Source organism: Trachemys scripta, chromosome 2 (genome assembly GCF_013100865.1).
Source record: "Trachemys scripta elegans isolate TJP31775 chromosome 2, CAS_Tse_1.0, whole genome shotgun sequence".
NCBI classification, from domain to species: Eukaryota; Metazoa; Chordata; order Testudines; family Emydidae; genus Trachemys; species Trachemys scripta.
Genome location: NC_048299.1, coordinates 154904042 through 154928913, shown reverse-complemented (window position 1 = coordinate 154928913; position 24872 = coordinate 154904042). Strand labels below are relative to the sequence as shown.

Genomic DNA, 24872 nt, shown 5'->3' with positions numbered 1-24872 from the left:
ATCTCTCCCCACAAAGCCACTCGGTCTGCCAGAGGCGGCTGTGGATTCGGAATTCGTCCTGGCAGCAAAGCATTCATGTGCTTTCTGACGGATAGATTTTAAGGCCAGAAAGGAACGCTGTGATCATCGGGTCTGAGCTGCTGCATAACACAGGCCAGAGAATGCCACCCCGTCACTCCTGCAAATCGTCAGCTTCACTGCACAGATGGGGACCTGAGGCCCAAGAGATGTTGAGTGGGATGCCTAGGCGCAGATCTTTAGGCCCAGGAGAAGACAGGTGGGCAGATCTTTCAGTGGGTCTGCTGGGCTCCTAACTCACTGGGGCACTTTTGAAAATTCCACCCAAAGTGACTTGCCCAAGGTTCCACAAGGAGTCTGTGGCAGATCTGGGAACTGAACCCTAATCTACTGAGTCCTGCCCAGGGCCTTCACCCCAGGACCACCCTTTGTCTCATTACCTCAACCCTGCCCAGCTCCCCCAGCCCCCAAAGAAGTCACTGCCTCCATCCCAGTGTGGTGGAAATGCCGGAGCTGAAAACCCAGCATCCGCCCTTAAAGGGACTCACTCTCCTACTCTTACTTAGGATGGGTCACTTTGCCTCTATGCCTGCCCCCAAGCAAAAAGCCTCCTGCTGCCAGTTACCCCCCAGAGCTCAGGCCTGGATCACTAAGGCAGAAAGGGGTCAGGGCACCAAGTGTTGGGGGAAGCCCAGCCTGACCCCTCCTGCACTGCCCCCTTCTCACTGGCCTGTCCCTACCAGGAGAAGGGAGATGCGAGCCCTGGCACAGAACCAGCTGCTGCATCCACCAGGCAGTTACCAGATAGGACAAGCAGGGACCTGGGCGCACTGAGTCAGCACTCTCCTGACGTGCAGAACGAGGCTGCTGTGGGATGCGCTGTCCCCTGGGCCGTGCTTCCCTTGGCAGGTCTGGAGGGGCCGGGTGGGAGGGAAGGGTCCCAGGCCAGCCCCCTCTGCACAGAATTGGGTGCTGATGAAAAATGAAACCACACTTTGTATGCTGGGCTGCAGGGCCTCATTTGACTGGGCTCCTGCCATCTCTTTCCCAGACCCTTTCCTGCTATTGACTCTTTGTCTTGTTTATTTACTTAGGACTCCCCCTCTCCCCCCACAGTTTGGCTCTATACCGAAGCAGGGAACAGGAGAGAGGAAGGGTGTTAGGGGAAGCTATGCACGGGCTGGGACCAGCCTCAACTGCTTCCAAAGCCTCCTTGTCCCCTCTCCGCGGTGGGGACAAGCAATGGATAACCACCCAATAACTGCGGCACTAAGTGCAGGCTCCAGAGCAAGTTGAGGAGGGACGGGGTCATTGGCAGGGGAGACTTCAGAGACGGAAACATCCAGGAAGCTTCAGCAAGGGAAGCGACTTCCCCCCTCCCCGTTCCCCCTCCCGCATTCCCCACCCAGGCTGTGCAGCCTGGTCCCAGAGTCCCTCTCCTCCCAGCTGGCTGCATCTGCTCCTCACATACACACACGCTTGGCAGACCATGAAAGCTGGACAGTCCTCCTCCAGGGCAGGGACTATGCTTTGGCTCGGGATGTCACGGGGACCCTCAAAGCAGGGAGTGCAGGAAGCCACCCAACCAAACTTTAACTCACGAGATTCCAACTTACAAGGCCTTTTGCTAAACATGTTCACACTTCAATCTCCTGTGCAGGGGGAGTGGGAAGGACCAGGCCTCTCTGCTCAGAAGGGACAAGGGAACGAAAATATTAAGGCTTTGGAGTCTGCAGACAGAGGAGCATCACAAGGGAGGCACCACAGCTCCAGCTGCCCAGGCACTGGACACCTGAAAAGCCAAGCCACCCTCTATCATGAGAGACAGCATGGTCCAGTGGGCAGGGGACTGGGCCGGGAGTCTCAGTCCCCAGCTCAGCCACTCATCTACTGTGAGCACGGCATGGCCCCATCTGTGCCTCAGTTTCCCCTCCCACCTTGTGTTGGTCTTGTCCATTCAGACTGTAAACTCTTCAGGGCAGGAATTTTGTGTCTGTTCAGCACCCAGCATAAGGAGCCCAGATCTCAGCAGGGCCTCTTGGCATTAATACAACGTGAATAATACCTAACACCACCACCATAAGCATGACAAAATTTAGCATTTAACACAGTAGGCGGGTGGGATGGCTTCTCCTTCCCCGCTCTCGCCACCCCACCCTGGGAACACACTGCAGCCACACTATACGCTTTAATTGGCTAATTGAGCGAGGGCTGGAAAAGTCTCTTTGGACAATGCGGGGATTAGGAATTAAAGCATTGAGTCAAATGGAAATAACTGGCAGCAGCCCAGTGGCAGGGGGGCTCAGGGCACTGGGCAGACAACACTGTCCACGCAGAGTCACACCCAGGAGCACTTGACACAGATGTAGCGTCTGTCGGGGATTCCTCCGAGCCCAGAGAGCTGCGGCTTTTGTACAACACTCGACGCCCCCTAATGTGGAGCGTGTTTGGGGTTGTGTCAAAAACCTGTCGCGCAGAGTCTCCAAGAGGTTCCAGCGGTTTGAAGTTAATAGGACTTAATTGCTGGGTGCCGAGTCCTGCTGCAGCACCGTCGAGTCACTGCTGAGCGTCAACACGGGGGATTTTTTTAAATCACGAAAGAGGAGCCAAAAGCAAAGAGGCCAGGTTGTTTTCTCAAGCCCGCTGGAATCCACTTGGATAAACAACGGCTCCAGAAACAGAGCGGCTAAAACAACAACCGTCCTACGGACTCCACCAAAAAAGGAGGTGGCGAGATGCTAGCCCCCCTCGGTCAGAGCGCGGTCGGCAGGATGGAGACGTGCAGCAGAAAGGCAAATACCATCCGATGGGAGCGCAGTAATAGAGGGGGGGAGGATTTATGCTTTGCTTTCTAAGTGCATTAATTTAAAGCACATGGCTCGAGAGCTGATGCGTTACTGGCCACTCCTAGGGGGGAGGGGAGAACTTATCCGTTTGCACTGGATGGTCTAAATGCGGGTTTCACATGGGTGAAAGGTGCTAGGTTACAAGCCTCAGGAAGCAGCAGGGATATCCCCCAGCACACTGACTCCTCTAGGCTACCCCCGACCGGGACGGATGAGCTCTGCTGGTGGGCCAAAAGGGAGCCCTGTCTCCAAGGCAAATTCCTTCCTGAGCCTCTCTCTGCAGAAACGGGCACACGCTGCCAACTGCAGGTTGGTCATTATGATCTGAAACGGGTGGAAAGCCATTACCTCCATCTCAGAAGCCACAGGTCACTAGGGTTTAGCAAAAAACAGGAGTACTTGTGGCACCTTAGAGACTAACAAATTTATTTCAGCATAAGCTTTCATGGGCTGCAGCCCACTTCTTCGGATGTATAGAGTGGAACACACAGACAGAAGATATTTATACATACAGAGAACATGAAAAGGTGGAAGTACGCATACCAATTGTAAGAGGCCAATCAATTGAGATGAGCTATCAGTAGCAGCAGAAGAAAAAACTTTGAAGTGATAATCGAGATGACTAGGGACCCAATGCCAAAAAACCTCCGCACCCCACTCTGGGTCCCCTGGTGCCACTACAGCTAAGGGCTAAAATCCCATTGGCCTCATCATGAACAGGGGCAGACAAATAAATTCAGGCTGCCGCCCAGCCAGGGCATAACCAAGTGGCACCCCCTGACCTCACCTCCCAGCCAGCTCCCCCCTTTGTTTTCACAGGCTCAGGGGCTCTTCCCTTCGCTGCGACATGCCCAGGGCGTTGTCTTGAGGCTCACGTCAAAGCAGGCTATTTTGGAGGCCTGAAAATTATTGTTCCAACACTTGCTTTTGTTAGAACAGGAAAAATAAAATCCCAGAGAGAGTGTGAAATGGCCAGTACGGCGCAGGCAGTAAGACCTCCCCAACACATCAGATACCTGGGGGGAGGGGAGGGCTCCCTGCGCCAGCAGAGAATTGGCATGCTGCTGTGAGGTTCCCAGTATTGCCAAAACAATCAGGGGATTGGCTGAAAAACCAGGAGATTTTTTTAAAACAATACAGATTGGGGGTTTATTTGCCTTCAGGATTCACCTTTTCCAGCTTTTTGCCACAACCAAGAAAGTCAGAAAGTTACTTTAAAAAAAAAAGAGAGAGAGATAGAGAGAGAGAAAGAAAAGAAAGTTGAGATTCTCACGTAATCACCTGACTCCAGGGGATGGGGCTTTAAGAAAAGCAATCAAATATCTCAAAACTCACGATCAAACAAGGACAGCGGGCAGCACTGGGTATCCAACCATGCTCAGAGTTCCGACAGAGGTTGTCCCGCTGGGAGGCTGCATGGCTCCATACTCGTGTGTGTCACTTTATGAACCATGCCAGGAAGCAGAGAGTGGAGCAGAGCATCCTGAGACAGGACTCCTGGGTTCTTCTCCCGCAACAGACTTGCTGCGTGCTCATGGGGAGATCACCTTACCGCTAGTGCTCAGTCCCCCTGCTCACAGTAAAGCCCTTGGACAGCCTGAGATGAAAGGGGATGCTAAGGGCACAGTATTACGAGTTTCAGTCCCCTATGCTCTGACATTTGTCTGCCCTCCTAGACCCTGCCTACATTACAAACAGAGCCATGGCTGAACACTGTCTTGTTCTCGCCTGTGCAGAAAACACAACCTCCGAGACGCCCATTGCCGCCCAGCCAGTAACCAGCAGCTAAGAGGGGCCGAGGTGTTTTCCTGCCCCTGCAGCACTTGCCTACATCTTGTGCCTCCCGTTAAGGGAAAGGTGATCCAGATGTGCCCAATCTGGGAGAGGAAGGCGAACAGGTTTGATGTGGCAGGCAGGTTTACACCAGGCTCAGGCCTGGACGGCTCATTTGGACAGCTGCTCGTTCCTCAGGCGAAAACAGTAACGCGTGGCGCTGGGGCAGCTCCTAGAGCACGAGGGTGGGGAAGGGGGAACCTAGACGGTCTCATCAACAGGCCCTATAAAAACAGGATCAGTGGCCATGTCATTCATGCCCCCAGAAGGAGGAAGAGTTGAAATGAAGGTGAGGAACAAGAACAAAACAAAGGAGAAGAGTAGGGGAGGGGTGCAAATGGCTTGGAGCTTTCACCATGCCGACGGCTCTAAGGCCCCATGGCTCCCCCGAGCCGTCCCTCTCACACGCTGCTTTGCAGAGCACTCCCTGCAGAAAGCTCCGCACTGACACATGCCGACGCCTGGACCAGGCACACAACCCTCGGCAAACTCCCCAGTGCTGGGGAAGGACAAGTGGATGCTAATTCTTATTGCACAACAGGTTCTGTGCTTGGAGCATGGGCCTCGTTCTCGGTCTTGCCTCCCACCCGGCCCCTATGGCCCATGCCGTGCTGCTCTCAGATTCCCTTGCCTGCTCCATCGCTGGCAAAGGATTGGGACCAGCCAGCAAGCAGGCAGCCACCCCACCTGCCGCTGATTCTAAGAAAACAGTCCTTGGTTTTGAGCACTGTGTTCAGAGGGGAGTGAAAAAACACTCACGTCTGCCTGTGTCAGGCCTTTGATGGCCTCGGGCACGCCTTCCTGTTTAACTGCCCACCTGTTTCAAAAAGCAAACCGCCTCCTGGTTCAGAGAGGAATAAAACCGTGTGCAGGAAAGTCCCATGTGTGCGTAGGACTGAGGGATGCTTGCAGAGACATGCGGAGAGGGAGGAGATCTCTCTAGGAACGGATGGCGGCTAAGTGCTGTCTGAGCAGTTTGGCCTGGCTTGCGCTCCACCCCATCACTGACCTGTCCTGGGCACCTGAGGCTTGCCAGGCCTGGTTGGCAACAACAGGTGTCCAGAGCGACCTACGGAGCCCCCTTGCTTGGCCTTAATGTCACTTTAATTTACTGCCTTTGCCACACAAACCTGGAGCACAAAGCGCCAGCTGCCAGCTCACATTTCAGGAGCTGGGACGGAGCCACAGCAGTTCTTGGGAGAGAGGGAGGAGAGCACCACGGCAAAGCCAGCTGCCCTCTGCAGCTGTCCCCGGAAGCTCCTAACAGGACGGAACCGAGGCAGGGCCAGGGTGGCTTAGGAACGGCCCTGGTGCAGCCGTTGCCAGAGGGATGAGGTCGTTTCTAAATTATGTGGGACACAGCAGTAAAATAAGGAACAGCCAATATTTTCAGCCAAAGTGGATCAAAGAAGAACTCACAGTGATGGGCAAGAAATCCACTAGCTACACGAGCCCTGAACTCAAGAGGTGCTAGAGGTCTATCAGGGTGCCGCTCGGTCTCTTACAGTGGGCTGCAGCAAGGCTTGTTATCAACCACGTGCTCCCCAGCACATCACCTTATGACCAAACGCCCCATGAAATGAACCTGCCGCTGCTTCTCCTTGGGAGGCTGATCCCCAGCCTGACACATCAACCCTTCCTCCCATCTCTACCAAGCTCCTGCATCCGAGATGCTCTTGCTCTAACCAGCCTGCATCCCACTTTGGGGCGAGCCACGCACAGGGACTGACAGCAAACGCAACATGACCCATGCAGGGCGTAGCTCCATGAGAGAGGGAAGCAGCAGAGGCATTCGCTCAGTCGGATGGACAATGAACAAATGGACACAAGATGCTGCTGGAACGGGGCAAGCCAGCTCCCCTTTTCAATCCAACCCAGGGATTACGCACTAGATTACAGCTAAAGGGATTTCATTGACAGCTACAGAACAAATGATTCAGCCCTTTCCAGCAGCTGCTCCAGCACAAGTGAGGTGCCTGTGCATTAGGGGAGCAGGAATCCCCTTGCCACGCTCTGCAGCAGCCCTGTGCATTGCTGCAACAAGACCCAAGGTAGAAGAGCAGGTCGGAGCCCGATGGCTGAGCCTGCACCAAGCTGAGCCACTAGGAACTGCACTGGCTGCTGCCGGGAACCTAAGATGTAAACAAGCAAAGGCACTTGGGGAGTCACCTTGGGAATATCAATATAATCCTCCCTGCACTGAAGGAAACAAGCGTCATTAGCTGCTTGTCCTCACACACGGCTCCGGAGAAGTGGGAGAACACCAACTGGTGCTGCGCTGGAGGAGAAATGCCCTTCACATCAGCACCCAGGAGAGCCTACTGCTGGCGAGAAGAGGAGCTCCCCTGGACCCCGCCACAACTGGCTGAGCTGGACGTAGAGGTTCTCCCGCTCCAGGCCTCACGCTGGCCCTTTGTCCGGGGTGAGCAGCATGCCGGGAGACTGGCCTTCCAGCAGAGAGAGCACAGGCAGGCCCTCCTCCTTGCCTGGACCACGCCCCAAGGGGCAGCTGATGATTTGCTGGCCCAGCCTCCTCCCAGTGTTCACATCACAGAAGCCAAATACCTGGCACCTTGGCTCACGAGAGCTGGAACGGATCAGTCAGCTGAGAGTCTCTGGGGGAGGTGGCCAGGTTGATGTACTGTGCAGAGAGAGAGAGGTTGTCCTGCCCCCTCTAACACACTAACTGAGGCCTGTGCAGTGGTTTGGTTTCTGACACCACTCATTTTCAGCCCCTGTTCAGGTGCCAGCACCCACTGATGGACCCAGCAGCAGCAAAAGCCCCTGTAGCCAGGGCCGGCTCCAGGGTTTTGGCCGCCCCAAGTAGCCAAACAAACAAACAAACAAAAAAAAGCCGCAATCGCGATCTGCGGCGGCAATTCGGCGGGAGGTCCTTCGCTCCGAGCAGCAGTGAGGGACCGTCCGCCGAATTGCCGCCAAAGAGCTGGACGTGCCGCCCCTCTCCGGAGTGGCCGCCCCAAGCACCTGCTTGGTAAGCTGGTGCCTGGAGCCGGCCCTGCCAGTAGCTCAACCTGGTCCTTTCTGGTGTTGTGGCATTATGATATTTTCAGTCTTATTATCTATCCCTTTCCTAGTGGTTTTTAATGTAAATTTAGCTTTTTTGACTGCTGCTGCTGCACATTGAGTGGATGTTTTCAGAGAACTATCTGGGTTGACCCCAAAATCTCTTGTGAGTGATAACAGCTAATTTAGACCCCAACATTTTGTATGTATAGTTGGGATTACGTTTGCCAATGTGCATTACTTTGCACTTATCAACATTGAATCTCCTCTGCCATTTTGTTGCCCAGTCACCCAGTTTTGTGAGATCCCTTTGTAACTCTTCGCAGTCAGCTGTGGACTTAATTATCTTCAGTAATTTTGTATTGTCTGCAAACTTTGCCACCTCAGTGTTCACCCCTTTTTCCAGATCACTTATGAATATGTTGAACAGCACAAGTTCCAGTACAGATCCCTGGGGGACCCCACTATTTACCTCTCTCTACTGTGAAAACTGATAATTATTCCTACCCTTTGTTCCCTGTCTTTTAACCAGTTCCTGATCCATTAGAGGTCCTTCCCTTTTATCCTATCACTGCTTACTTTGCTTAAGAGCCTTTGGTGAGGACCTTGTCAAAGGCCTTCCGAAAGTCCAAGTACACTATGCACACTGGGTCACCCTTGGCCACATGTTATTTGACCCACTCAAAGAAGTCTAATAGATTGGTGAGGCATGATTTCCCTTTATAAGAGGCACATTGACTTTTCCCCAAAATATTGTGTACATCTATGTGTCTAATAATTCTGTTATTTACTATAGTTTCAACCAATTTTCCCAGTACTGAAACAGCCTGTAATTGCCAGGATCGCCTCTGGAGCACATTTAAAAATTGTCATTACATTAGCTATCTGCCAGTCATCTGATACAGAGGTGGTTCAGCTATATTCACCTCTTGGACGTATCCTGTGTATCACTTAGGACTAAATCAAGAATTCTCTCTCCCCTTGTGGGTTCCAGGACTAGCTGCTGCAAGAAGCAGTCATTAATGGTGTCTAGAAATTTTATCTCTGCATCCTGTCCTGAAGTTACATGTTCCTAGTCAACACAGAGATAGCTGAAATCCCCCATTATTGTTGAGTTTTTTGTTTTTGTAGCCTCTCTGATCTCCCTGAGAATTTCACAATCACAGTTACCATCCTGGTCAGGTGATCAATAGTATATTCCTACGGCTACACTCTTATTGCTCAGGCATGGAATTTCTGTCTGTAGAGATTCGATGGTACTGTGTGAGTCATTTAAGATTTTTATTGTATTTGACTCTATGCTTTCTTTCCCATATAGTGCGACTTACTCTGTCATTCCCGTATATTTTGTACCCTGGTATTATCGTGTCCCATTGATATTCATCGTTCCACCAACTGTCTGCAAGGCCTGTTATATCTATAGCCTCATTTAATACCAGGCACTCAAGGTCACCCATGTTAGTATTTAGACTTCTAGCATTCGTACATAAGCACTTATGATATTTGTCAATATTTAATTGTTTACCTTCATGTGATGCAATTGAATAGAACTCTTTTTCATCTAACTTCTTTCTCTTTAGTTCCTATCTGTACTTTATCAACGTCCATCCTCCCCTCTTTACTAGGATACGGAGTATCCCTGTTAATAAATCCTCCCCTAAGGTATGTCTCTGTCTGAACCCCATGCTCCTCTGCACCTCTCTGCTTTTCCCCAGCCCTCAGCAGTGGAGGAGGAACTTGAACCCACATCTCCCAAGTGCTAGGCTAACGTCCTAAGCACTGGACCATCCCTTCTTCAGATCCTCTAGTGACAGACCACTGTACGGTCTGTAATCATACTATGGTTCTCTCTGCGTCTCAGCCTGTCTCCGGTTCATTGACTCCTCACCGCGCTGGCAAGCCTGCCAACCAGAGGGCAGTTAATGCCAGCTGTGGTGGCATTTTCGCTCGTCCTCTGGGAGACGAGATGAGACCCACCAAAGTGGTTTCACACAGGCACAAAGGAGCCATCGGGCGGGAACAGCTTGCAGTCACTACCAGCTTGGGCCAGACTCAAACCAGAAAAACTAGGCAGGGAAATGATTCTCTGGGCACTTCTGTGCAGGGGAACTCTGTGCGGCACCAGCATGAGCCTAACAGCTTGCACTCAAACACATTGGTGAGCGGTTACGTGTCCCGGAGATCAGAGCCGCTCAGCAACTCCATCTCGAGCAGAAGGTCTCTGCTATACAGGGGACGACATGATGACTGTGAGAGGACCCACTGAGGTTCATCTCAGAGAGGGGTCACGGTAGTTGCTGGCCAAGGCATTTCCTAACAAAATGGAAGCTTGTTCAAATACACGTACAGTACCCCTCCTCCAAAGACCAGCCTTCCTCACACCCACCTCAAAGGGGCCTAATAACTTTGGCCTGCTCCACAGACGTGTCCTCTTTACACCTTGGGCAGGCACTGGAGGTAGAGGCGGAAGCCGGCAGAATGAGCCCTCACGTCCACACATGCTCTATCGTGCAATCTTCTTAGTTCCAGTTCCCTAGCCTGGCCATGATTAAATCAACGTGCGAGCCGCCAGAGTCTCTCTGCCTTTGGGAGACGATTTTTTCAAAGAGAAGAAGGGGAGAGAAGGGGGAAAAAAGCTGCCACAACTGCAGCCCAATAAATAACAAATAAGAGGCTGAAAAGGGTTTCAGAAAGAAACCATCTGCGAGGCCCAGGATAAACAGGACTCAGCGAGGGTAGTTCAAGTAGAACTGGAAATTGGTCATAAGTCGAAACCCTATATTCCCCCAGACAATATGCAATTTTGGTGCAATCAAGTTGTGCGCAGAAATGAGGCCTGCTCTAGAATTCCACATCTGGAAGAGGTTTGGACTCCTGCGTGTGTAACAGCAGGGTTGGCTGTGGCCTAACACGGCTATCTGTGTCTTGTTAAGAATACAGTACTTTTTCCATTAGGCTATTAGCACAGAGGTCATTCTGAGGGGGTGGGAATTAAAACCTTATTAATACAGGTCTGAAAGGGCCCCGTCACCTCGCAGTGCCTTTGGACGAACATCAGAAGTGGCATGAGAGGCAGAACTGCGTTCTTTCTTCACCCACATCCCCCAGATGGGGCGATGCGAGGCCAGACTAATAAGAACCCCACGTAAGGGTGTGCTGGACTTTATACCAGAGCAGCGGCATTCACGCCATAAACTACAGTTGCAAAAGAGGTACCATTAGAAGCCCAGTTTTTGATACACAAATATCAATCAAGTCTGGTTGCTCATGCCTGTGGCTGAGGTAGAAGGTTGAGGGCTCCTGGATGATCTCACTCACAAAACCCTCAAAGAGTCTGCTCATGCATCCGTACCAGAAAGGGCAGGGAGGAGAGAGAGAAACTCTGCTTCACTGGGCTCACCTGCTTGGAAGCTAATACACAGGAGTCAAATTTTGAAATCAGATTTTTATTTCCAAAGTTATCGACATTTGCAATAGTAACGTGGGCATGGACCATCCTGAGCAGACAAGCGGTTTCCCTAGAGAAGTTCTGGGAAACCCACCACTTGGGCCATTTCAAATAAATGACCCATGCAGGAAGAATGCATTTTAGGGAACCCTCCAGCCCCATCCCTAAGGAAAGGAAAACAGTCTGGCAAGCTTAGGGTGTTTCTTCCATTACTAATCCACATGGCTGCAGCTTGGATAATGGCTCTTTGTGCCAACCAGAGTAGCTGTAAAAACCCCAAAACAAGCCACAGACCAGCTCACATGGCACATATAAACACGTATGTGTGCACCAATACATGCATGTATGCAAGGGCAGGTGAGAGACATACATAAACAAGTGCAAACTGGAAGCCTTTGTTCAGGCTGCACTAGGATATTAGCGGCCTAATACCCCTTCCCCCTTTGCACACTTCCCCCAGCATGTGAGCGTGCCTGCCCTTGGGTCGTGGGCGCTGGAGAAGAGCATTAGCAGAGGCAGGTTTCTAATAGCTGCACGCTGAAGAAATTGCTTTTTGTGCAATAACAAAGCACAAAAGCTCTAACCAGAGCCAACAACATCCCATACCTGCAGCTGTTCCATTTCCTTAGAAATTGACTCCAGGTGACGGCGTTGCTTTGGCAAGAGGACGGAGCCAAGCCATGCAGAATGTCGTGCTAAGACAGCTGTGGCTATTTAAAACTTGACCCTGCGAGATACTGAGCAACGTCAACTTCCACAGCCTTCAATGGGACTGGAGGGTGCTGGGCACCTTGCAGGCTCAAGCCCTTAGCCATGCGGCTCCCCTGGAGTTGCAATGGTCTGCGTGGAGCCTCCTGGGCACAACGTGAGGACTTCAATCGAATGGCAGAGCAGACAATCCCCAGCACTCAGCATCCCCGGTTCTCAGCACATCAGGCCTCTTCCTTTGCCAGAGACACTCCACCACATGGAGTTAATTTCTGTAGTTAAACATCTGCTGCCATTTCACTGCTTCTATCTATCTGCATAGCACCGATCCCCATGGGGGGGAGGCTGGATGAAGAGAAAACGAGCTGTACTTTCTCTAAACAGAAGGCTTTCCATGAGCATCAGCCATGCATTATAGACACGGCAGGAAAACACAAAACATGGATTCATCCATATCACTCATGCCACTATGGAAAGAGGCTGCCTAGGCTGGGGTTTAATCCATGGAGGTCAACCCTCCAACACCTGATGGAAGGCTTTAGAGGTGGCTCTGCCTCTGTGCCTGGTTCTCTCTAACCCTGGTATCTATTACTGGACACATTCAAATGGAACCAGGATTTTGGATGCACTGGCTCTTATCCGCCACTGCTGCTTATCCCCCCCTGGCTGCGGCGGGGAGAGCTGTGATACCAGCGAGGAGTCTCACTTGAGGAGTGAATAAGCAGCCGCGACTGCTGAGACTCTGAAGCCACAAAGATCTTGGCTCCGTCAAACACCCCTAGCGGTTAAAAAGAAAAAAAAGAGGGAGAAACTCAAAACACAAACCATCGGGGCTCTTACAACATCGCAGGCCGTGTTCTGCCTGCGGGTCATGCACAGGCATGGGTGCTCCCCACTCTGGCTGCAGCTCAAACACGCTGGTCTCCCCCGACGTCCGCAGGCAGGCAGAATGGCAGAGGAGCGATGCATGGTGGGGCAGGGAGCGTGCTCCATGTGTTTTAGCACGTACCACCCTGGCCAGGGCCCATGCACCCCTGTGCCATACTGGTTACATCACTTTCTGGCAGGAATAACTTGCTTGGGCACAGAAGCTAGCCAGAATTAGGGCTGGTCGTTCAGGCCTAACGTGTCCCTGTATTCTGGCCAGACCTGAAGACGACCAGAATTAGGGTCCTACTTTTAAGTGCCAAGTGTTATTGTTATTGTTCTAAACAAAATGTACCCAAACATTTCCCACGAAGAATCAGCTGCTCTACAACTTTATCTAAAGCGTCTCTCCTGGGGAGTTACTCAGGAGCTTTGCCCACAGATCTGCCCCTGTCAGATCCTTCAGAATGGGTCTGAAGTGCCACAATTTTTTCAGCAGTGCCACTCATTGAGAAATAGACATTAGTCACGTTGCTTAATGCAGCACTGGAAGGCGTTCAGATACAACAGCGATGAGAGCGGCGTGAGTACCTACAGAGAATGGAACGGATGCCCTGTGACTCTCCAGGGCCAACTGCTGCTTTCCTACTTTAAATCCAACGGAAGACCAAGCCACTACGCCCTCGTAATCTAAACGGGCCGCTCATCAACTAGAAGCCTCTGGTTTTGATTTTTCCATCTGGAAAAGGTTTAGAATAAATCACGTTTAGTGTTGGACACTAAAGTCTGGGGTCACTGAATATTTGTAGCTTTCTGCCTGTGTTTGTCAGTTTCATGTCAGGTTTGAGTGGTGCCCCTTAATGTTCATTGTATGGTCCATCAGGCTTTGCTACTTTGCATTGCGTACTGTCCTATATGACCCTATCAGCAAATAAGCTTCTCCCTCCAAGAGCCAAATTACTGAAAATTAGTAATACCTAGCAATGTTAACTCAGTGAAAGACAGACTTCAAAATGCCCTTGCTGCTTTCACCATCCCCGCCACTCAGTGCAGTTTGGTTCTTTTCTCCTATACAGCATTGCAGCAGCAGCTAATAAAGTCCTTTAGCCACACATCCAAGTCCCAGTTCAGCAAAGCATCAAAGCATGTGCTTGTGTGTTTTGCTGAATAAGGCTGGACTACTGAATCAGGGCCCCAGTGCACATTTGGAAGAGGCAGGGATGTAAACTGAACAAGTATAAAAATAAAAAACAGTTTTCTCTGGGAAGTGAGAAAAGTGATCAGTTGTCTTAACAGAATTTCTGAGTTATGTATGGTGATAATTAAAGGAGAGAGTGGATTACATATGGCAGGTATCACTGTTAATTATGAAAATCACTGGTTTTATTGTTTTGGGACTATTTACAGTGGTATTATCGTAGTTACATCTTTAGTGTTGTCTTTGTGGGAAGATTTTCACATTGCCAAAATAGGTTATTCTATGTGTACACATGCGCAGGCACACCCACTGGCCAAGATTTCCAAAAAGGACTAGAGAATCTGGATGCTTCATTTTTCAGGGACCCAGCTTGAGATCTCTGAAAGGGACCTGGTTTTCAGAAAGCCCTGAACCCCCACACTCTGAGAATCAGACCCTTTTAAAGCGATACAAGCTGGGCACATGAAATCACTACTTGCTTTTGAAAATCTCAGCCAAGATGTCAAGTATGCTAGCGCACAGGCTAAAACATGGCCGAGGGGATAAAATGCACTTTGTCAACAGAACCCCAAATGGGTCAGGTGCCAGAGCGCAGTAGGCTTGCTTGCTAGAGTAACCACATCCTTTCTGAACTCGAATGATCTGCACAGCCACTGCAGGCACATGTCAAGGCTTTAAAAACAAAATCCCTTCTTTTGTAATTAAAAAACCAAACAAACTGATAAGCACACCACCATAAATACTAGCAGCCTTAACAAAAACGTGTGCAAGTGTAAATCCAAACCAGAGTTAAACACAGAACAAGAACACGCTTGGCTTTTTAAAAATGGCTCCACTGCCTATGTGCTGGAGCTCAGAAAACATGCCCCAGTCCTACAGACACTTACGCAAGTGCTTGACTTTATGCACTGCAAATAGTCCCGTTGACTTCAATAGGACAATTCACAAAACATAAAATGAAGCACACACCTAAGTCTTTGCAGGATCAGGGACTCAATGCATATGCTTAACATCACACCCGGTGAGCAGTCCCAGTGAACCCTGCTTACTGCCTGTATGGTTAAGCAAGTGCAAAAGCCTTTGCAGGATCGGGCTCTAGATGAGCGTAAAGTATTATTAACATTGCCTCAAATGACAAAGTGGGGTTCCGAGGACTTTTAAGACAAGTTTCAACTGTGAGACCTCTTCTGTGCATACAAACCACTGAAAATCAAGTGTTACGCTGAAAAGACAGATGGAACTTTTAAAACTTTCCCTACTTTACATTGCCAGATCAAACTGAGGGGAGGGGAGCTATTTTAAGAAACCTGCGCTTTATTATTTCCAGTGGAAACAGTTGTTTTCAAACAAAAGCTTTCTGTGTAAAGCCCCAGATGTTGCCAAAGGAAAAGGTGGAAATGAAACTGACTATAAACCAAAGGGAAACTGATTTCACTGATTTTCAGGCCAGGCCTGCACTAGGAACTTTTGCCAATAAAGCCGAGTAGGAAACAGGACCCATCCTGATTCAAGGCTCACTGAAATCAATGGGCCTCTTTCCACTAGCTTCAGTGGACTCTGGATCAGGCCCACAAAGAGAATTTTTTTACAGTCGTGACCTTGCCTATCTAGCCACTTCCATTTTTCCAGTCTTCTTAAAGACTCTGACCTGATACGAACAGGGCTGAGAATGGACAGACCTTATTCTGGTGAGTGGTGCTAACGAAGTCAGTGGAACTATTGGCCTGAGCACAGGCTGCAAGACTGGGCCCCACGAGCGCACCAAGAGTGGCACACTTGGAAGTCACCAAGACCAAGACGCAGTTGGAGCCTGAGTTGCTGCCCGTGGGTTTTCTTCCTGCCTGATGCCTTCTTCCATGTCACAGATGTTCTAGGAACGGCCCCCCACGCCCCAGCTATGCTTAGGCATATTTCCCACTGGTGCACACTCCGCCAATGGGCGCACTCAGACCCCATGGTGGCTAGAACTCTGACAGCACCTTGCCCTCACCAGCTCCCACTGTCACCCCCTGGGCACAGCTGCAACGATGGGAGAGCCTAGGAAATCACATCTACTACTGTACAGACAAGGTCTGTGTGTGCAAGGCTCCCATGCACAGCCTCCTCGATTCACCTCACCTCCAGCGCAAGTGGGCCCTGGTCCTGCAACCGAAGTCATCATCATCCCAATCACGTGCCTGAATTCTCAGCTCCCCCTCCTCCCTCGCTGTCCCCCCCAGGCGGGGGCCTGGCCCGGTCATTATGTGGTTTGGAAGCGGCGCCTGCTTACAGCCCTCAACAAACAAACAACACTTCCCACCATCCCCTCTGGCCAGGGAGCACTGGGCCCTGGATTCCAACAGCCCATGGAGTTTGCACACAGGGAAAGCGTCTGGCCTAAGGGAAGCGAAGTGACTGGAGGAAAAAAGGGAGATGTATGTGAGAGTGGTGGTGGGGGAAAGCGAAGGGGCTGGCAGAAGGAGAACTTTGGCGTTGTTAGGAGCAGTCACTGGGAGGCACTGGGTGAGGTGTTGGGGGAATGTAGAGAGAGGCACAGGGGTAGGCAGGGAAGTCATTCTGGGTGTGTATGGGCAGGTAGGGGGAATCAGGGTAGGTGCTGGGGGCAGGCAGGAGAGATCGGTGGTTGTTAGGGCAGTAGTTCTCAAACTTTTGTACTGGGACCCCTTTCACATAGAAAACCTCTGAGTGCGACCCCCCCCTTATAAATTAAAAACACTTTTTAATATATTTAACACCATTATAAATGCTGAATGCAAAGCGGGGTTTAAGGTGGAGGCTGAAAACTCAGGACCCCTCATGTAATAACCTCGTGACCCCCTGAGGGGTCCTGACCCCCAGTTTGAGAACCCCTGTGTTAGGGGGATGGTGGGTGCTGGGGGGCAGGTAGAGAGGGGCACACTGGATGTGGGGTTGGCAGGGGGAGTCCTTCTGGATGCATAGAGAGCAGGTATGGGGGGGGATCATGCTGGGGGCAGGCAGGGGGAGTCCACAGCTCTTAAGGATACGGACGGTGCGTGCTGGAGGGACCAGATGGAGGGCAGTGGGTGCTGGACCAGGCAGCAGGAACCAGGGGCTGTTAGGGGGACGGACGGTGGGTGCTGGACCGGACACTGGGAACCAGGTGCTGTTGGGTGCCGTGAGGGGGTCCCGGCAGCCGGGACTCGGCGCTGTCGCCGCCGGCCCGCAGCGCTCCCGCGCTCGCTACTCACAGGGTGACCGTGGTGTTGGGCAGCAGGCGGGGGTCGGGCGGCTCCGGCAGCTCCTGGTCGCTGCAGATCACCTTCCTGCGGGCCGCGCCGGGCAGGCCCAGCCCCTTGGGCCGTTCCCCCACACACTTGCAGCTGGGGATCTGCGCGGGGCAGCTGCGGGCGCCCCCCGCGCACAGCCAGGCGGCCAGGCAGAGCAGCCCGGCCGCGCAGCGCATCCTGCGGGGCGGCCCCGAGCCCATCAGCCCATCCTCGCCGGGCGCCCCCGAGCCACAAGACGCCGCCCCCGGCCGGGGTTCCGCTGGAGGAAGGGCCCTGGGCGCACAGGGGTGCGGGCCCCCTAGAGCCAGGTCCCGGGCGCAGCCATGTGCAGTGTCCCGGCTCCTTCCCAGGGGTGCTCCGCCCTCACGCCCCCCCGGAGCCGCCCCGGCGCCTGGCTCCCTCCTGCGACTGCCCGGTGCCCTGCGCAGCCCGCGGCATGGTTGGGGGGTCTCTAGCTCCGCGGCTGCCGGCGGGGAAGTGTCCGGCTGTTGCGCTCGGGATGGGACCTAGCGGTTTCTGCGGCTGCCGCTCGGGTCCCTCCCCTGCTCCGCCAGGCCCGGCTGCGGGGCCCTAGCGCCTCCCTGCTTCGGGCGCGCCCAGCCCGGCCCCTACTCGCCTGCCCCCCCCCCCACTTCAGCCCACCGAGCTCCGTGCGCTCCCCCCGAACCCCTGGGCTCTGCCCTCACCCCTAAATCCCGTGCGCGCCCCCTCCAAACCTCCGGGGTTCCTGCGCTCCCCACTGCGCCCCAGCGCTCCCCGACTACGTGCGCCCCTGCCACATCTCGGGCCCCTTGCGCGTACTGCCCCCGCGGCACCCGCCCTCCCAGGGCTCTTCCCCGGAGTCCCCGACGTCCCCCCCGAACCCCCCACCAGCCTCACTGAGCTGCGAGGGGCCTGCTTAAGGTTCCCACCCTGAGCGCCTGGAGGGAGCGGGAACCTTCCCCACACACCCTGTGCTCCTGGAGGACGCAGCCCTTGGGCGGTGTGTAAGCCCCCCAGCCAGACCTGCCCCCACTCTGAGTCCAAACCCAGGAGTGGGTGGGCAGTGTGTTAATAGCACTCTGGCTCCCTCACCCCAGGAGCACTGTCACCCTCACCCCTGCCTTGACTGCTGGGGCTGGGTCAGAGCTGGAGTCAAGAGGACAGTTTCCCCTTGGAGGAGACATTCTGTATCTGCAAAGTTTGGGGAGGGCAGCATCTGCTCCTGTATAGCAACCTTCAGGCTAGTTTGTCCATTCTGTAGCATTTGCTGTAGGCCACTGTTGGAGCCTGGATATCAGATGAACCACATCCTGGCACAGCATCTGGCAGGTTACCACCTAGCAAAGTGGAGAGCCCATCCATCTGCCCAGGAGACAGAAGAACTGAGCCAATGGGCCACAAGTCAGTGACAGTGCAGCCTTCCAGGACACTGGTGTAGCCATGGGTTGAGCTGAAGATGAATGATGTAGTGCGTGATAGGGCCTGTAGCGTGAAGGAGGCATTGGTGGCACCAAAGATTCAGGCAATCCCTCTTATTGGGCTATTGCACCATCTTGGGGAGTCTGACAACCACTACTCCCTCTTCCATTCCAACCAGCTCAAGTCCTGTAACACAGCCATCCCCACACCCTTCTGCCTGGCTTACCACTCAGCCCCACATGCCTTATCCAGCAGGGTCCCTTTTCCTGCTTCACTCCCATTTTCCTCCTCAGGCCTGTTTTCTAGTTGCATGCCCATGTGGCTGAGAGGTGGCTGGAGAGCTTCTGACACGCTCAACACCTTGCGAATCAGATCACTTGTCTAAGTGTCTATAGCCAGACTGAGATGTTTAAGTGTAGGCAGCGAAGCCACAGTGCCCATAATCCGTGTGAATGTCCTGTTGCTATTCTTCACAGGTACTACAGTAGCGCCTGCGAGGCCCAGTACCCCATTGTGGTAGGTGCTGTACAAACATGGCACAAAAGTGATGGTGCATGTGGACTGAATGCAGTATAGTGAAGGGTACCACGTGCTGGGAAATAAGAACTGAAAGGCATTTCCGCAGTTCACTTCATGGTTAGCCCCTCTTGGCCTCCATACTGCATTCTTTCAAGCTTCTATTTGCTTCAATGGTTTTCATGCTAACTTCAATATTGTTCATCCTGGCTCGGCTCCCTGTGTCCCACTGGTGGAGGCTGGCTCGGTGTTTCCCCCTCATCTCCCAGTACAGGGGGCGTGTGCTTTCTGCAGCCATGGCCCACTGGTGTTTCAAATAAAAAGGGATCAAAAGGGGGCAATGAACTCTTGAAGAGCCCCAACATGAGAGAGGAGGGAGTCAGGGCTGGGGAAAGAGGTCTCTGCAACTATGACTTCCCCCAGGGCCCATTAATCCCTCCTGAAGGAGAAAGAAATTTTATTCCTTCCTTTCCTTACACAGATCCCTGCTGTGGGCTGTTTGAAGAGCGGCTCACTGCAGGAGTGGGGTAGGGGAGTGGAACTCACAGCAGCACAAAGGTCCAAGCTGCTTGCATAGGCATTTTCACTTTGGGGGGGCACAGGCAGGTGGGTTTTTAGCATAGCTCTTTAGATGCATAACCCCAGCTGGCAGTGTGTGTTTCAGATGATCAGGAATGGCAAGAAGCCAATGGAGTAGGCAGAAGGACCCAGAAAGCACTCAGCACCTTTCAGCATTGCCCCCCTAACCACTCTTAGTCTCCTCATCTGTAAAATGGTGATATTGACCTACCTCACTGGGGACCGTCATTCTAAATTAATAGCAGCAAAGTGCATTGAACTCCTCGGGTAGCAGGAGCTAGGTAAATGTAGTGTTACTATAATGAACCTGCTACTGCGAAACTGGAACAGAATGCAAGCACAGCTAAACGCACTGAAAGGAGCAAAGTACAGCTGCAGTGCCCCAGCCCGTCAAGAGACATTGCTCCAGGGAGGCAGAGCTGGGAGAGGGAATGATTTCTGTAGAACCAGGTTTCATAGTGAACCCACCTCTTTAACAGGAGATGCTGCAAGGGGCCCCCAAGCCTTTCTTGTCTGCTTTCAGCACCTAGCCCAGTGCTAGTGAACTCTAGCACTAGAGACCAGCAAGGTCTGGCCAGTTATACCCTCCTTGGAAACCAACATCCTATTTGTCCCACATTAAATTGTAAATTGACAACAGAACTTAATTGGTGTTTGCCCTAGTCAGCCTGGGAGGGGTTATTCTAATATGGCACGTGAACACCCTTCCCTCCCTGAGCGAGCAGAGCTCAGGCGGGGTCAATGAGTGCGCACCCTGGATCCTGAGGCTGGGAAAGATTTTATGAACGGTCAGTCAAGCTGTACAGTGTATTGCAAGTGGGTAGGGCCCTGTGCTTAGCTGACCAGCCCCCTGCTGCTGCCTGGGGCCCAGCCTGCATGCTGAGTGGACTCTGAAACACTCCTCACTAGCCTATCAGTTAAGGTTTCATCCTAATGGCTCAAAGACACAAAAACGGCACGGAACAGGCTTTATCTCAGTGAGGAGTCTGCTCTGGTGGGACATGAGCCTGTGGTTGCCAGGACTCCTAAATGGAGCTTTAAGCTTTCCTTTCCAGTGAGTGACTATCACACCAAGAGGAAACTTCAACTGGGCCCACTATGTACTTGGGGTAAATGACCTTTTCAAAAAACATTGACATGCACAGAAGTGTTTCCACTTATCTTTTTGTCAGCTTCTATTAGACACAGCCATGAGAGAGAGAGACAGACAGACACACCCTCCCTTGCTGCAGGTGAACCCCAAGTTGCAGGATCTCAGAGTTGCATCAGTGAAATTGACTGAACAACAGGGAAACTGACTTTGAGAGTTTTAAACAAAATTAGCCCTTTCTGGAAAATCTAGCCCTAGAGGATTAAAGTTCTTTCACTCCGAACCTACAGTGTTGCTAGTAACAAAGGGAAGGTATTTTGTTCCTTTGCAACATGATTTAAAGCGACAAGGCCCCTGGGAATTTCAATAAACTACCAACCAAAGCAGAAAACAAGGGCTTAGTCCTGCAAACACGATCATGCCCCATGCTTACTGCCCTGGATGGCAGTAGGCCATTCAGCTCGAACCTTAAGTAAACAAGTATTTGGATTAGGGTATTAGAGTGTTTGAAAAAGCCAAAATACTGGTCAGTTGAAGCTAGCAGCAGGCCTGAGTGGGTCCATCATCTTACAAATAGCAATTAGTGCGCAGTTGCAATATATCCCACCAGGGAAATGGCCTAATGCATTGCTACTAATTTACGCAAGGAAATTAAGGAGACTCCAACAAAGACACAGTGAGAACGTTTATGCATTGTCCATAGTTCGATGGGTAGCAGTGGGTGGCCTAACCATTCAGGATTAGGCTCTCACCCATTGATTTATTCTGGGTTGCCTTAATGACCTGTTTCACTTCTCCTCCCTCCTGGGAGCCAGCGGGGAGGTAGGAGGCTGCCTACCCGAATACATACTGAGCACTGCCCTGGATCCAGCGCCAGCCCATAATTGAGGCACTCTCTGCCTTTTCTTTTCAAGGGCGATGTGTCTGACCCAGTGGTTAGAAGGGGCCCTTGAAAACACGGCATTAATTGTGCGTTCCTCATGAGCGGACAGGAATGGGCTTGGCGAGGTTCTTGAGCCCTGGAGGATATTGGTCAGGGCTGGCAGCATTCTGCAGCCAATCAGAGCTCTGGAGTGGTCTCTGGAGCACGCTGAAGCAATCATGCCCCTGCACACGGTCTTCAGCATTTCCATCCTCCTATAAAGTTACCTCCACAAACAGTCAACCCTCGTCCAAATCAATAACAAATGTGACATAGCCAGGGACATCACCACTAGAGGGGAATGTTCAAACAGTGCTTCCCAGCTGATCCAAGCTTCATGTACAAGTTCTTCAGCTATTTCCAAAGCCCTCTAAACTATTTCCCAGACAAACACCCAGCCTGCTCCATTCTGAATCATTATCCTGCTAAGCCAAACAACTGGGTAACTTATTTGATGCTGTAACACCATCGGAGCCTGAGTGTCAGAGGTACGGTAACCCTCTCCACTCCCAACCTCAAAAGCAAAACACTCTGACTGAATAAAATCAAAGCAGAAGAGTCTCCAAATTCTGCTCATTTGTGTCCAATAAAAACCTCTTTTACATTGGCTTTCACTGAGGAAATCTGCTCTCCAAGAAATAAACGAGTCTCATTTTGCTTCCACTGATGAAATCTGCAACAGGCTCCAGCCCTTGGATGGCCCATCATGAATTTTGACCCTCACCGTGTGTAGCTAAGGCCTTTAACCTGTCTGAAGCTTTCACAGATCCTATTAGGCAGGTCAAATGACAGGTCAAGAAAGTGAGTGTTACATCTGTCATCAGGTGTAATGTGCACTGTGCTGGGGGGCTCATCTGTCAGAAGGGCTACATCCAAACCACTTGTTTTTGCAAGACTGGTTTTCAGATGCTGCAAAAACAAGCACTGGTGAGATTTCCAGCCCTCCACGTCGGCCTATCACCAGGGCTTCCTGTAGAAGTGTATGGCTCTCCCTAGCTTTCTCTAGTAGCAGAGCATCCTCCACGTACATATGGATTTACCCTCACAGCCCCCATTACTCAGCTGGAGAACTGGGTCCCAGAGAGGTTAAGTGACTTGCCTAGTGTCAAAGTCAGTCTATGGCTTAACAGGAACTTCAACCCAGGTCTCTTGAGTGCCTCAATTGCAAGAATGTCCTGGCCAGAGTGAGAATGAAAAATCAATTAAGAAGTTAACCATTTTGCAGCCTTCTAAAGAGATCCAAATGGAGTGCCCCACAGAGCAAGGCCAATCCACGCACCCACCCATCATCACACTTGTTCACAAGGGGAGAGTGCACATGGAAACCATACCTGTGAGTGGGGCATCGCCCTCTGGAGGGCAGCAACACAGGCATTCTGGATGGGAGCCCTAAGCTGTGCCAAAGGAGAGATCTCACACACTCACGGCTTCTTCCTTTTAGAAACCCCAAGGATGAAGCTCTATGTAGAATTGCTAGCAGGGATTGAGTGACAATGACTACAGCCCAACTGCACCTTTACAGCTGCTCATCAGAGCCAGACAGCGGGGTGTTAGAGCCAAGTGCTTGCTCTAAAGAGCAAGTTCTCATTGGAAGCTGCAGGCACAGATGCAGAGTAGCTCTTGTTAATCCTAGGTGCAGAACTGAAACAGGTCACAAGACAGTGGACGGGCTTGACTCAGCAGCCAGGCCTGGAAAAGATTTGACTCCCCAGCAGGGGAACGTCACAGATAGAGAGTGTTTGAAAGGAGCTGGGCCTGGAGACAGACAGTCTTCTAGTCACAAAACAGGTACAGCACAAGCAGCTGCTGTGGAAACTTCTACAGGACCAAGATGCTTCTATCCACGGAGAGACCCTCTGAGTAGACACAAGCACCATGCTGATGAGCACAGAAACCCCAGGAGAAAGGAGAGCTCAGTCTCCAAGGCCACACTGCTGAGAAGTATCGATGGAGTGGACAAGGCACAAAGAAGGGCAACAAAAATGAGGGGTATAGAACAGCTTCCATATGAGGAGAGATTAAGACGACTGGGACTGTTCAACTGAGAAAAGAGACGACTCAGGGGGGATATGATGGCGGTCTATAAAATCATGACTGGTGTGGAGAAAGTGAAGAGGGAAGTGTTATTTACCCCTCCACATAACATACAAACCGGGGTCACCCAATGAAATTAATAGGCAGCAGGTTTAAAACAAAACACAAGGAAGTACTACTTCACCCAACACACAGTCAGCCTGTGGAACTCATTGCCAGGGGATGTTGTGAAGGCCAAAAGTATAACAGGGTTCAAAAAAGAATTAGATACATTCCTGGAGGATAGGTCTATTAGGCTATCGGCCAAGATGGTGTCCCTAGCCTCTGACTGCCAGAAGTTGGGAATGGACGACTGAATGGATCACTTGATAATTGCCCTGTTTTGTTCTTTCCTTCTAAAGCATGATCTGGCACCAGCCACTGGGCTAGCTGGACATCAGTCTGACCCCTTATGGCCATTCTTATGTAAGTGGTAATCAGGGAGGCGGCTGTTGTCCTGGGGATACCTATTGTTTTCAGATCAGTCCAGCTGCCATCTTCTCACTGCATTCTAACCCTAAGCTGGGACTCCCTCCAATGCTGGGTGAGCCTCTCCTAGACGTTTCCCCATGCGTAGTGCTGGCACAGGCTTAGCCACATCCACATTTGCTCCGCTCTCCCCCTCTTTCCTCTAGGGAGATTCTAAACTTATCCATAGGTAGTGACTGGCCTGAAGGCACAGACAGAAACTGAAGCCAGGTCTCCCTCCTCCTCCTCAGTCCTTCCTGCCCTCAGAAGAAACAATACAGTTTGCTTCTCCTTTGGACGCGATCCCTCCTGAGCATCACATGAAGTCTATATACTGCATCGAATGATGCCTAATGGGGAAAACATAACTTTCATGTCTATCCAAGTCCTCCCAGCAGCCCCACCCTGTTCAAAAGCTAGAGCCAGCACTGATCGCTTCTCTGCGCATCTGTCAAATAGGGTCACACTGATTTTATTTCACAGATTGGCAGGAAAGATCAAACTTGAAGCCAAGTACTTTGCAACACACAAGATATCATCTGAAACAAACAAACCTGACTTAGCAGGAGGAGGAGGAAGGGAGAGGACAGTGTCTGGACAGACTGGATTCCTCCTAACTGGGTAATTGAAGCC

General features: G+C 51.7%; 1 protein-coding gene across 2 annotated transcripts in view; it reads right to left on the bottom strand.

Annotated features, from left to right (window-relative positions):
* Nucleotides 1-17718, bottom strand: part of ADGRA2 (adhesion G protein-coupled receptor A2) — a 108118-nt gene extending 90400 nt beyond the window's left edge. The window contains exon 1 of one of the 2 annotated variants that reach the window (XM_034761957.1): nt 17152-17718. In XM_034761957.1, the coding sequence (XP_034617848.1) occupies nt 17152-17390 (239 nt within the window). In that variant the 5' untranslated portion in view covers nt 17391-17718. The remainder of the gene's footprint in view (nt 1-17151) is intronic. The other variant, XM_034761956.1, reaches the window with a different exon arrangement.
* Nucleotides 17719-24872: the final 7154 nt, after the last annotated feature.